Below are 13,493 nucleotides of genomic sequence, written 5' to 3' on the forward strand. Positions count from 1 at the left end.
TTCAGGAGCTTAAATACAGTCTGGAAGATCATCATAATACACCAAAACCAAACTCAAAATTTATCAGAGCTGCGTACTTTCAACACTACTTTATAGTGCTGAATGCTGGAGAATGAGAAAGTATGACATGTCCAAACTGTCTTCATTCCATACAACCTGCCTCAGAAAAATCCTCCATGTCTTTTGGCCCAGATCAATCTCAGACCAAGATCTATTGACCCAGTGCAGCCAAGAGGATCTGAGCACCATCATTGCTAGGAGGTGTTGGAGATGGATTGGGCATTTGCTTCAGATGGAAACTGATTCCATCACCAGAGTAGCAATAAGATGGACACCTGAAGGCAAATGAAAACGAGGCCACCCAAAAACAACATGGTGAAGAGCTGTGGAAGCCGAGCTGAAAAACCTGGGGCACAGCTGGGAAACTATTGAAAGACTTGCCAGAAACAGACAGGAGTGGAGGAGCTTCGTCACTGCCTTAAATGCCAGAGGTGTAATAGGTACATGATGATGAATGCAGATCGAGAAGCAAATGTAGACATACCCGATTTAGCATAGATCTAGCTAGATCAAAGCTAGCTTGAGTAACAATGGCAATGAAGTCACGGCACTGCAGGTGGCTGCATGAGCTAGCCTTGCCTGCCAAGTACCCTGGGGATAAATACTTGAGCAGCCATTGTGGCTTCATTGCTTTTAGTTTTCTGATGGTTGATATTATAGAAAATGGTGAACCTGTCACGGAAACCCTAGAGTTAGCAATGACCAACTGACATTCTCTTAAACAAAGCTTGTCCCTGTCTATACTAGGTGCTGAGTCATGTTTAACATTGTTAGTTTATAATAAATTAACAAGCTGTTTTACTTTCTAACATGAATTATTTTCCTGGTATAGGTATGGCCAAAGTTCTTCAGAGGAAGTGGAAATTTAGTGCAGTGGTTTATGCAGAGCTTCTGGCCCTAAGTATATATTTACTCTGCAGTTAAACACCCAGGGGTTGGGCTAAGGGACTGCAGTGTAGAAGCTTAGGCTGGAACACAGAGTCTAGGACCCTGTGAGGAAGCATCTCAATTAAAACAGTGTCTTAGTCCGAGCCTGTGAGCCCAAGTCAGCTGGCACTGGCCAGCTGCAGGTGTCTAATTGGAGTATAGACATATCCCAAGTCCACAGTCCACAACAGTGAGCCTCCAAGGCCAGGTTGGCAGACTCGGGCTCATGGGGCTCACGCTGCAGCATTCAAAATATCTGTGTAGATGATGTAGCTCAGGCTTTGAAGCTTAGGGATGGGGCGGCCTCCCTAGGTTTCAGAGCCCAAGGTCCAGCCTGAGTTGCAACGGAAAAGCACTGTCTACACTTCTAATTTTAGGGCGGTAGCATGAGTCTGTCGACCTGGGCTCAGAGGCTCACTGCCATGAGCTGCCACTGGCTGTGTAGATGTATCCTAAGGAGCAAACAATTGTGCAAATTAGCTTTCAGGGAAGAGCAGAGACAGGGAACGGGCACAGGATAGAAACCTTCCCACCCCAGGGAACTGCTGGCAACCCACAGTTAAGGAAACACTGACTTTGTTAATCTACAAATGTAGGCATTAAAATGACTGCGGTTCACCCATCTGAGTGGTGAAATCTTTACATAATTGTTTTCTTTTGCTTGTTTCGTATTTTCACAGTTAGTTTCTATGTGAATAAAATATACTTCAAATATGTGACTTAGACATAACCCATCATTACAGGATGACTCCAACACAGTCCAGACGTATTTGTCACATACTTATCATAAGAGTAATATATGGGGTATTTCCAAAATCTACTAAGGATGGCCTTCTTGTTTTAATAAGTAGTTTCTCTTGTGGATGCTTAAATGTATTTTGAGAAACTTAGAAAAAAGCATAAAAATGTTTATACATAATATACATATTTATAGAGAGTGAAATATTCACAGATTATATGCAGAGTGGTGTTTTAAAGTATTTAAATGAGAGCATCAACTTGAAACCTAGTCAGTTCCAAAAGAGAAATTTAGTTTCAGATACTACTCATGCCCCTAAGTTTTGCTATCAATTTTGTTTTGGTTTGGTTTTACAATGACATTTTTCTGTTGTAAATATTTTTCTCTTATTTTGCTGTAGAGAGGCCCACACATAGAGTGGAAACTGTCAAACACATAAGAGGGAAAGAGGGAAATTTAATTGATTTATATTAGAACTTCCTTGTATTTTGGGTTTTCTTTAAGTACAAAGCAACAATTATATTGTAACCGCAGTCCCCTTTTTGTGAAGATACTGGTTTTTTGGGTCCAATCTTGCCTCTAGCAGGAATTTTGCCGTTGATTAAAATGGGAGCAGGATTGGATCTGAATTAAATTAAATTGCATTTTATTTTATTATCTTCTGGTTTGCCTTAAACAAAATATGGACTAATTGCACAATTTTCTGCATGTGCACACAAAACCCTTCCATCTCTGCATGTACTTAGTGGATAGTAGAGAATGACAAAAAGCACAGTAATCTGCTCAGAGGAAGCCAGTGAATATCCCAGTTATAGGCTTTATTGGACAGCCTGGTTATTGGTTTTGTACTAAAGTCATAAAGCTGATTTTCTTCATGTTTCAATAGGCCTTTGTCAATAATCCAATATCCATTTCTCTGGATTATACAGAGAATCTGGCATTATCACATTTTATAAAGAGATATTTATAACACCGTATGATAGGTTTGGAATTGCTGGAACGACATAAAATCCTGTTTGCTTACAAAACAAAGTATTTCAGATGTTTTTGGGGTGGGTAAATTTGCTCTGTTTCTTTTGTTGCATAATTCACTGTTTTCAGCAAGATAATTGAGATGCAGGCATTTATTTTTAGAATACTCCTACACAGGGAAAAAGGTTAGGTACATTCTAAAGTTTTGTTATATTTTTGATGACTGACTTGTGCTGCTAAAATGAAATAGGGTTATTTGTTCTTCATACTGTTGTGTTTAGTTGAAATTAAATACATTCTAAGGGGTGTATGGAAATATTTTGTCTGAATAAACCTGAAATATCCTTTGTGTGTTAAGAAATGTAATTTTTTTTATCAAACGCATTTTATTGAATTCCTATAGTGTTGAATAGCAATTAAGTCATGTGGGTCCCATGGAAATGTAGTAAAGTTACATAGAAATTGCTTTGAAAATACATAATAGAAAATATAATTGCTATAATTTTTGTTTTTATTTTAACTATCCGATAGAATTCTGTAGGAGGTGGGGGATACAATTCTCTTTAGAATTCTACTATTGAAAGGTTATCATTTTCTATTAAACTCTATAAAACTTTCTCAACAGGGACTCTTTCCTATCATATCTTTATATGAAAGGGTAATAAAAAGCAAACACTAATTACTGACTGGTTAATATTCTATAATCAGAGGTCATTGATGGATATTAGAGTATATAAGCAAGAGGTCCTTCTTTTTCTAATCATTAATTAAGTGGTTTCACAATCCAATGTTTGAGACATCACTGTTCATACCTATGGAAATAGTTTTGCTTATCCACATTTCTCCTGCATTTTCTATGGTATATGGAATTATCCTTCACTTCCTGTCCTACTGTTACGTCGCTGCTGCCTTTCCATGGTAAGTGAAAGTTGAAATGTTGTCTGTATTAAAAGCCAATGTCCCCAGGTACCTGGGATTAACTGGCTAATGTTTGAAAACTGTTCTGCATTCCCCAAATAGAAGGTGCTCAGAGTGGTGTGGACTCTGGAAAGGGAGTGTGTGGCAGTTGCTAGGAGTGTAGAATTAGAGGAGAGTGAATCACTAGAAGATTTTTGGCAACTTAACTAGAAACTGTGCATCTTAAAATTCTTGTCTAGGGTGAAACAGACACAACACCACCTACAGTATTTCCTTCCTGACTCAGTGTTTTCAAGGCGTAGTAGCAGAGTTCAAGTTCAGACTTGGGCAACACACTGGCATTGTGTAAGCGTTGAGTATAATGTCTCCTATCAGTTAAAAGGATAATTTAAAAGAAATCAGTGAACTTTTTACCTGACAGGTCTTTATGAGGGTTTTTACTGTCAGGAAACTGTAGATCATAATTTCCCAATTCACTATTTGTCTGTCTATATTTGTTAGAAATTAATTAGTTTATATATTTGTGATTATTGATACATTTGCTATGTTTCTTTGATTTTGTGATACAACAATGATTTAGATAATGGCTTACACAGTACACTTATAAAGTTTGCGGATGATACCAAGCTGGGAGGGGTTGCAAGAGCTTTGGAGGATAGGATTAAAATTCAAAATGATCTGGACAAACTGGAGAAATGGTCTGAAGTAAATAGGATGACATTCAATAAGAACAAATGCAAAGTACTCCACTTAGGTAGGAACAATCAGTTACGCACACACAAAATGGGAAATGACTGCCTAAAAAGGGGTACTGCGGAAAGGGATCTGGGCTCATAGTGGACCACAAGCTAAATATGAGTTAACAGTGTAACACTATTGCAAAAAAAGCGAACATCATTCTGGGATGTATTAGCAGGAGTGTTGTAAGCAAGACATGAGAAGTAATTCTTCCGATCTACTCCGTACTGATTTGGCCTCATCTGGAGTAGTGTGTCCAGTTCTGGGCACCACATTTCAGGAAGGATGTGGACAAATTGGAGAGAGTCCAGAGAAGAGTAACAACAAATATTAAAGGTCTAGAAAACATGACCTATGAGGGAAGATTGAAAGAATTGGATTTGTTTGGAAAAGAGAAGACTGAGAGGGGACATAACAGTTTTCAGGTATGTAAAAGGTTGTTACAAGGAGGAGGAAGAAAAATTGTTCTTTTTAACCTCTGTGGATAGGACAAGAAGCAATGGGCTTAAATTGCAGCAAGGGAGATTTAGGTTGGACTTTAGGAAAAACTTCCTAACTGTCAGGGTGGTTAAGCGCTGGACTAAATTGCCTAGGGAGGTTGTGGAGCCTCCATCATTGGAGATTTTTAAGAGCAGGTTAGACAAACACCTGTCAGGAATGGTTTAGACAATACTTAGTCCTGCCACGAGTGCAGTGGACTGGACTAGATGACCTCTTAGGTCCCTTCCAGTTCCATGATAACGTAATACTAATAACCACATAATAGATTAAAACATCCTCTGAATACTTGACTCTCTCATTCCCATACACTAACCCCAATCTCCACCAGGGTTCTCTGATATAATACTTGCATTGTCTTTGTGCTGTGCACCCTGGGAAGTCACAGCTGAGCAAAGCACAATTTTGGGACACTTGGAAAGGGAATAATTGGGTGGGTTTTTTTGGTTTTTACGTGCTAAATCTTGTGAGCTCCTCTCTAACTTATCTAAGGGGCCTCAGACTTTCTAATTTATTTTCAGTTTATCTTTAAATAAATATACTGCTCTTCATCAGAGTGTAAGGAAAGAATTAATCAGTTTCCCCTTGTGTTTTTTTAGGCTGCTTGTTAGCTCGCCATGGAGTGGGTATCCAGCTAACAGAATGGGAGATATCTACACATGTCCTGTTGACCCACTTGAAACCACATGTAAAAAACTGAATTTACAAAGTAAGTTGTAACTAATGCTGACTTAATGCAATTGTCCATTTTGCCTCACTTCCGTACCAGGCCAAATTATTTGATAAACTCGGATTAGGCAGTCAGCACAGACCTACTGACTCTGATTAAGTGAAAAAGGACTCTATATTATCCATGTTTTCTAAATAGTTTCTTTATTGCTGAGCATTCTTTGGTAAGACTTGAAAAGAATCTGAAAAATATGGATAGTGGTATTATTAAGAAGATAGGGAGGACATAACTTTTTCTTCTCCTTCCAACATAGCTTTTTATTTTTCTTTTAGTACTAAAATTAGCTGCATGTGTAGGCATATGGTTGTTATTGCTTCTCCCCATGTAATGTTGTATTGTTTTTTTGTTAGGCCTAGTAAAAAGAAGAGCTTTTTAGAGGACTGCTCTGGTCTCCACTTCATTTATTACACACGCTGCCAGGACAGCTTTAGCTTCTAGAGCCAGCTCAGTATATGACTCTGATGCTACTTCCTGCTGTTTCTCTCTAACACTTTTACATCCGCTCTATATTAACTGTAGAATTAGTAGCAGTTGTTGAAGCAGTAGTATATATTATTTATATTGCAGCAGTGCTTACAGGGTTCTGATCAGGGTCCGTTTTGCTAGCACTTAACAAACACATAAAAAGACTGTTCCTACCCAGAACAGTTTACAATCTAAGTGTAAAATGGTTGCCAACAATTAGCTATAGCAAATAGACAGGGCAACATAAGGTAATAATGAGATGTTTAAGAATACCATATGTTCAGATCCTTGTTTTAATTTCTATTTTAGGGTGCTATGGAATAAAGCATTTCTCTTCTCATACAAATCTTCCCATCATCCTATATATTCTGTCTGAAATATCTAAGATTTGGGCTTGATCCAGTTGAGAGAGATCTGCTATCTCAGGTAGTGCAAACAATAAGAGTAGTCTCTCAACCTACTAAAACATTTGTACTGTATATAGTTAAACTGCCACTTGAGGAGTTTGGCTGCTTTGCCTATTTCCTGTAGCTCTTGAGAGCAGGCATTCTAATTATAAATGCTAATCTAGATATGTGACAAGGCCAGTTAATGTTGTCTAGCAAATTTCTCACACCAATTATCTTTCTTTTGTTTTGTCCCAGAAGCTTTTATGCAATTTGAAAAATTCCTCTTCCAAACTCTGGTTCCTTAAGCTTAAGCTTTGAATTCTGTGACTGAGGAACATATTATAGGAATTTAGGGTTTTTTTGCTATCCTTTAATCTCTTTATTTTTAGCTTTAACACGTATCCCAAATGTTACTGAGATAAAGGAACAGATGAACCTTGGCTTGACACTAATAAGAAACTCAAAAACTGGAGGATTTTTGGTAAGTGTCAAAGCTGTACTCAGTAAGTAGTAAAAAAATGATTTCTACTATTGACCTTTGATGGAAAATGGAGCAGCTGGAATGTTCCACTTTTGTAAACTAAATCTGAGCTGAAAATATTTCATTTTACAACATGGAATAATATGTATTTTATATTGCATTTAAAACATACATTAAAATAATGTTATTTAGGTTGCAAAGTAAAGCACTCAAAAGTTAGGACTTGCTCCTTTGTGCATCCATCGTGTGTGTGTGTGTGTGTGTGTTTTAAAACAAAGTATATGATCATGCAATTAAACACTGTATCATAAGGCACATGCCCAGGGAGCAGAACTAAGGTTGCACGGGAAAGAGGAGATGGCCCAGGCTATAGTTTATTGAGGTTTTTTCCTTCATTGTACTCTTTTGACAGCAGTCATGTTAAATATGAGTGCAAACTAGGTTTCTTTTGCAATAGGTCAATCTTGGTGGTTGTTGCATTAATCCAAAAGGTTTTCTTTACTAATTTGCCAAGCAGTGCCTTTTACAAAAATCCATTTTTTCCGAGGTAGAGCATCTGCTTTTGTCAATACAAGGTCTGCTCCCTTTGTGTGTCCTCATGGCTTCGCCTTCACCAACCCAGCTTGTGGAGGAAGACCAGCTGTGCCCCATAAAGGGATGTAGTAGTACGCATGCTGGGGAACTTGAGTGAGAATGCCTCCTACAGTTACCCCTGATGTAGTGCAACTCTGCTCCACCTTCCTAACAGCCACAAGAAAGTCTTTACTCCTCTTTTGGGCTAACCTAGTTGAGATTAAGTAGTAGAGCTAAAGCTCCAAATCTTACTGGAGAATTAAGTGTTTTTCTTTTAATTTTGGCTGCCTCTTTCTGTGTGTGGATTAGCCCATAACATCCCAGGGCCACCTTTAAAAAATGTTGTTGTCCTAAAGCACTCAGCAGCTTGGGAATTTTTCTCTAGCTCAGAATACAAATTTTCAGTTAAATATTCAGGCAGGTTTTGAGTTAACAGTTTCAGATTGCTTCACTGTCTTTTTACTTTTAATCTCCAATACGTAAGGATTCTTTAAAAAATAACGCTTGAGAGAAAGGAAAAAGCTGAATTAAATGTTCACTTAAAATAATGTTGATAAATGAACTCTTGAGACAGTTAAAACTGCATTGGAATGGAAAATTCATATATAAAAGTATATCCCACTCCACTTTTCTGACCCTCTGAAATATCTCTCTGGTGGTTGATAAATGAAGTATGAACTTATACCCTCCAATACTTTTAAAAGCTTTCGTTTTCCATGATCTCCAAATGCAGCTATCATATGCCAGCTTTGTATTCTGCAGATGCTGCAAAAACAATTCCTTAGAGCTACATTATGTACAATCTGTTTATATACTGTGAACAGTTATGTTCAAAGATCCACCACAGCAATGGTAGAGCTTACAAAATTGTGAATGATCAACACGTTTATAGATTGTATGCATCACAACAGTGAATCAATATATACTCCAGTTTGATTTATATATCATACACCAGTACAGTACCTAATATAGTGAAACTGTAAATATAAAGCAGACACTTCACTATACTTTCTTCCCAGTTTAAAGTAAGAATGAGTTCTTCAAGTGGCTATGCATATTCGCACTTATGGGTACTGCACCCTCGTGATGCACTGAGAGGTGACTCTCTAAAGGAGTGCCTCCTGATGCTGTGGGGAACAGCATGAGGGGCAGGAGCACTCTAGTTGACACTGCTAGAAGACGTTTTACTGTAAGGCACCACAAGGCGTTGCAGTACCCATAGGTGGGATCATGCAGAGCCATGTTGAAGAATTCTGATTACAAGTAAGTAACCTTCATCATTTATTCAGGCTGTCCCAGTTGACTTGAATCATTTTAGAATTAATATTTTATCTATTGCTCCTTATGTTATTGTATTGGTGTTCAAGAATTTATTATCATCGCTGGCCTCTTTTAGCCAATATAAGCTCTGATTCATCAAAGTACTTAAAAACATGCCTAATGTCAAACATACGAATAACTCCATTGAAATCAATGGGATTACTTATGCTTAAAAGCTAGGCATTTGCTTAAATACCTTAGTGAATTGGCACGGAAAGCTCTGTTCTCTAATTCTTTAGGGTGAGAAAGTTGTGACCAAAACCTGAATGATTCTTTTGCCTTCTAGATGTCAGAGGCAACATTATTTATTAGCCATTATGAACTTTAATAATTAAAAATGTACATATATCATGTAGAATAATTTAAATTATATCTAAACACACACACATACAAATATATAATATGCATGAGCCACTTCCTGTTCAAAAGATTTCCTGATCCATGTAGAATTCATTAACACTGACTGGCTATCACAAGTATGATTACAGTAGACTATTTAACAGGAAGGAAAAATAAGTTTAAGATTAATTAGAATATAATTGTTTTGTACATTAATAAAATGTTTCTGGGGTTGCAAAAATGTGTGTGTATCTGTAGTTCTCAATAAACATTTTGAGCTGGCCAACACATGTCCTATTTGCACTGCGTTGTTTCAATGCTATACCTTCCTGGCATCCCCAGTGTAGAAGGTATGGAACACTTCCGTATGAGGAGAGATTAATAAGAGTGAGACTTTTCATCTTGGAAAAGGGACGACTGAGGGGAGGATAAGACAGAAGTCTATAAAATCATAACTCGTGTGGAGAAAGTAAATGAGGAAATGTTCTTTTGTTATGAGGAGTAAATAACTAGGGGTCACCAAATGAAATTAATAGGCAGCAGGTTTAAAACAAACAAAAGGAAGTATTTTTTCACACAACACACTGTCAACCTGTGGAACTCCATACCAGAGGATGTTGTGAAGGCCAAGACTATAACAGGGTTCAAAAAAGAACTAGATAAGTTCATGGAGGACAGGTCCATCAATGGCTATTAGCTGGGATGAGCAGGGATGGTGTCCCTAGTCTCTGTTTGCCAGAAGCTGGGAATGGGCAACAGGAGATGGATCACTTGATGATTACCGGTTCTGTTCATTCCCTCTGGGGCATTTGGCATTGGCCACTGTCGGAAGACAGGATACTAGGCTAGATGGAGCATTGGTCTGACCCAATATGGCCGTCCTTATGTTCTTAAGGTGTTCTGGGAGTAAGAGGAGTTTTGGCCATCTTCTGGCTGACCTCAAGATCATGGGGTGTGGGTGGAAAGGTGGCATAAGAGCCCCTTTTGTCCCTCATTCTGCCATTCTGGTGCACTGAGGGAGATCCCAGCATACTGGAGCTTCAAGCCCTAGGTCTTATTTTCTTTTTAGTTTACATTTGCCTTAGTAAAAAACTCTGAACCTGCCCCTGCCTATAAAACATCTGCTATAACAAAATTAATACTAGAGTAGCAGCAGCCAGCCTGAACTATCCTACACAAGTAGTTCACATTTTGTTCTCGCTGCCCTTTTAAAAATATAAACAATTTTATATTTCAGTGTTTCTAGCATTGTAATCTACTGGTTCCAAATATTCCAGCAAAGCATTGTAGGTATAGATTTGTAAATCATACAGTACATGCAATTAATCCAGCTGTCATGAGCCTTAACATAATGCTGTTTTTTACTTTTAGTTTGTTAGGCTACTTAAGTTATTTTATATTTTATCAATAATAATTGAATCCATTCACTGTGTAAGAGAGGGAGCAAGTAGGAAACTGTTGACAGGAGCTAACAAAGTACAAGGGGAATAGAGAACCTGTCATCTAAGTGTAGAACATTCCTTCTCTTCCTTGCTTCACATTTCTGTAGAAGTATTTAGGTAGGGCTCTGAAAGGTGCTGTACTGTCAGTACTAGAAAGTATTGTCTTCTGATCAGAAATAGCATAGGTACAATATAAGCAGTGGCATTGGAAGCTTCCTTGTGCCTCCACCAATGTGCCTTAAGCCTGACTGGAAAAGACTAACTCTAGGAGAGGTCAGTCTTTCTTGTTAATCAACTCTTGACCCTATTGCTGAATTGGTTCTTGTGTTGTGGATGCCTGTGCATTAAGAACTTGACTGAGACACCAGCTCGTATCAAATAGGCCTCTGAACAACTCTCATGTAAAAGAAGCTTTATGGATTTTCTCTTTCCAGTTTGGTCAAATTCAGACCGGGGGGTAGAGAAGATAGGTTTAATACCCCACTCTTGTGCATCATACAGTCCCATTTATATATTTAATAACTTATATTCAGTTTTGTTTTTCAAATCCATTTTTTTAAATTTGGTGCTTCAACTTTTAAACTCTTGCCATGCATTGAAGGAACAGAAAAAAATGTAAAGACCCTAAATGACAAAAAATATAGCCTTATGCAGTGTTGTTATAGCTGTGTTGGTCCCAGAATATTAGAGACACAAAGTTGGTGAGGTAATGTCTTTTATTGGACCAGCTGATGATTATCTGTTCTGTTCATTCCCTTTGGGGCACCTGACATTGGCCATTCTTGGAAGATAGGATACTGGGCTAGAAGCGCCTTTAGTCTGACCCAGTATGGCTGTTCTTATGTTCAGCTTCTGTCCAATAAAAGATATTACCTCTCCCACCTTGGGTCTCTAAAAAATACAGTCTTCACATGTGTCTTTTTCTTTCTCTACTTATTTTTGCAAAAATCCTCTTACAATCAAGACTGAAATTAGTACAGAGAAACAAATAAGTTATAAATGTCTTAACCACAGTTTTGAAATATATTTTTTTGTGGAACAAAGAATTCTCAAATTAGTAAATCCATTATTTTTTAAACTTTATTTTTATTCATGGTGTACACACCCACACACACACACACACACCCCACCCCCACACACACCCATGAGCCAACAGAAAACATTTTGGCCATGGACTACCTGTAGTTAACAGATAACACAAGTATTCTACAGCAAATACCAAAGACAAACTCTGTGTGTGTGTGTGTGTGTGTGTGTGTGTGTGTGTGTGTGTGTGTGTGTGTCTCTATAAAATAATGTGTGTATGTATGTGTGTGTGTGTACATAAGAAACAACTCATGGTAACAGTGCCACCTCGTGGTTAGTCTCAGTCAAAATTGGGTCTACCTGTGAGGGAGATATTCCACTGATCTCCTGTGCTGTATTTGAATGTGCCACCCTCATGAAGGTATGTAAAAGAGTGAAATGACAGGATACATGTTGTTTTTATATTTTCCTCATTTTATTTTTTAAAGACTTGTGGTCCCTTGTGGGCCCAGCAGTGTGGAAGTCAGTACTATGCAACGGGAGTCTGTTCTGAAATCAGTCCAAGTTTCCAGATCTTAAGAAGCTTTTCACCTGCTCTTCAAAGTAAGGCAATGCATGTAAAATAGATTCAGTAATAAATAAATCCATTGAAATGAAGAGAGATGTCATGTAATGGAATCCTAAAGTGATTACATTTGAATTTTTTAAAATTCAGTTTAAAAAGAGCCTGATCCTGAGGTTCACACTCAAGGCTTGATTCTAATCTCACTTATTGGTGAAAATCAGTAGTAACTTCACTGATTTTTGGTGCATTTATATCTGTGTAACACAGGTGTAAGCAGACTTAGGCTGGGATTTTATTCTATTCTCATTCAGGCAAACCTCCTGTGACATCAACGGAAGTTTGCTTGCATATGGACTAGGTATGGACATCTGGATTTGGCTCATGAGTTATAAGTAAATTTTATGCATTCAATGTCCATGTATCAGTCATTCTCTTTTCTCTTTTAGACTGCTCCTCCTTCATCGATGTTGTTGTTGTGTGCGATGAGTCAAACAGCATTTATCCCTGGGCTGCAGTGAGTGCGTTTTTGACAAAATTTGTCCAAGGCTTAGATATAGGCCCCACGAAAACTCAGGTAAGTCAAAAAACATTTTTTGAAACAGAAGGAAGGTAGCAATGAGTTTTATTAGCTACGTGTGACAAACTTAAAGGAAATTAAGTTTGCTAACATAAAGCTAACCCCTGGTCTGATCCTGAGAGATCCTGAATATCTACAGCTCCCATCAAAATCACTGGGATTTGCAGTAGTTCAGCATCTTTCAGGATCAGGGCTTTTGTCATAAAGCTAGCTAACATTTCAAAAGGGAATATTCCATTTGGATGAATTTATTCCAGTACATAGTTTGTGTCAAAAGAGAGATCTAGATTATTTCCAGTATACTTAAAGGTCTGTTCTCCATTTAATAATGATGTGTAACAATCATGAAAATTTGAGCTATGTGCATATATTGAGAGCAGAACACATCTTTTATCCCCCCCCCCAGAGTTTTATTACTCTCAGTATGGCTAAAGTTGTAAAACCTTTTCCATTTTAAGCCCACTTTTCATATAATCATAGCTTTCCAAAATCTACATCATTGGAGCAGAATTTTCCGTGCTTGTTTCTCTCTGAAAGTGGTGATTTTGAGAAAAATGATATTTTTAAATTTGAGGAGGATTTCCCCCCATTTTTTCAAAAGAACTAATCACCTATTTTTAGATATCAGAGGAGTAGCCATGCTAGTCTGGATCTGTAAAAAGCAGCAAAGAGCCCTATGCTCCAATACTTCTATTAGCCTATAAGGTGCCACAGGACTCTTTGCCTATTTTTAG

The 13,493-nt window shown here is 37.8% G+C and overlaps 1 protein-coding gene across 1 annotated transcript in view; it reads left to right on the top strand.

The window, feature by feature from the left end:
• Window positions 1-13,493, top strand: part of ITGA2 (integrin subunit alpha 2) — a 102,778-nt gene that overhangs the window by 46,784 nt on the left and 42,501 nt on the right. The window contains exons 3-6 of the mRNA XM_045020829.1: window positions 5,452-5,561; window positions 6,826-6,917; window positions 12,106-12,220; window positions 12,629-12,756. Coding sequence (XP_044876764.1) covers window positions 5,452-5,561; window positions 6,826-6,917; window positions 12,106-12,220; window positions 12,629-12,756 — 445 coding nt within the window. The remainder of the gene's footprint in view (window positions 1-5,451; window positions 5,562-6,825; window positions 6,918-12,105; window positions 12,221-12,628; window positions 12,757-13,493) is intronic.

Source organism: Mauremys mutica, chromosome 6 (assembly GCF_020497125.1).
Source record: "Mauremys mutica isolate MM-2020 ecotype Southern chromosome 6, ASM2049712v1, whole genome shotgun sequence".
Classification (NCBI taxonomy): Eukaryota; Metazoa; Chordata; order Testudines; family Geoemydidae; genus Mauremys; species Mauremys mutica.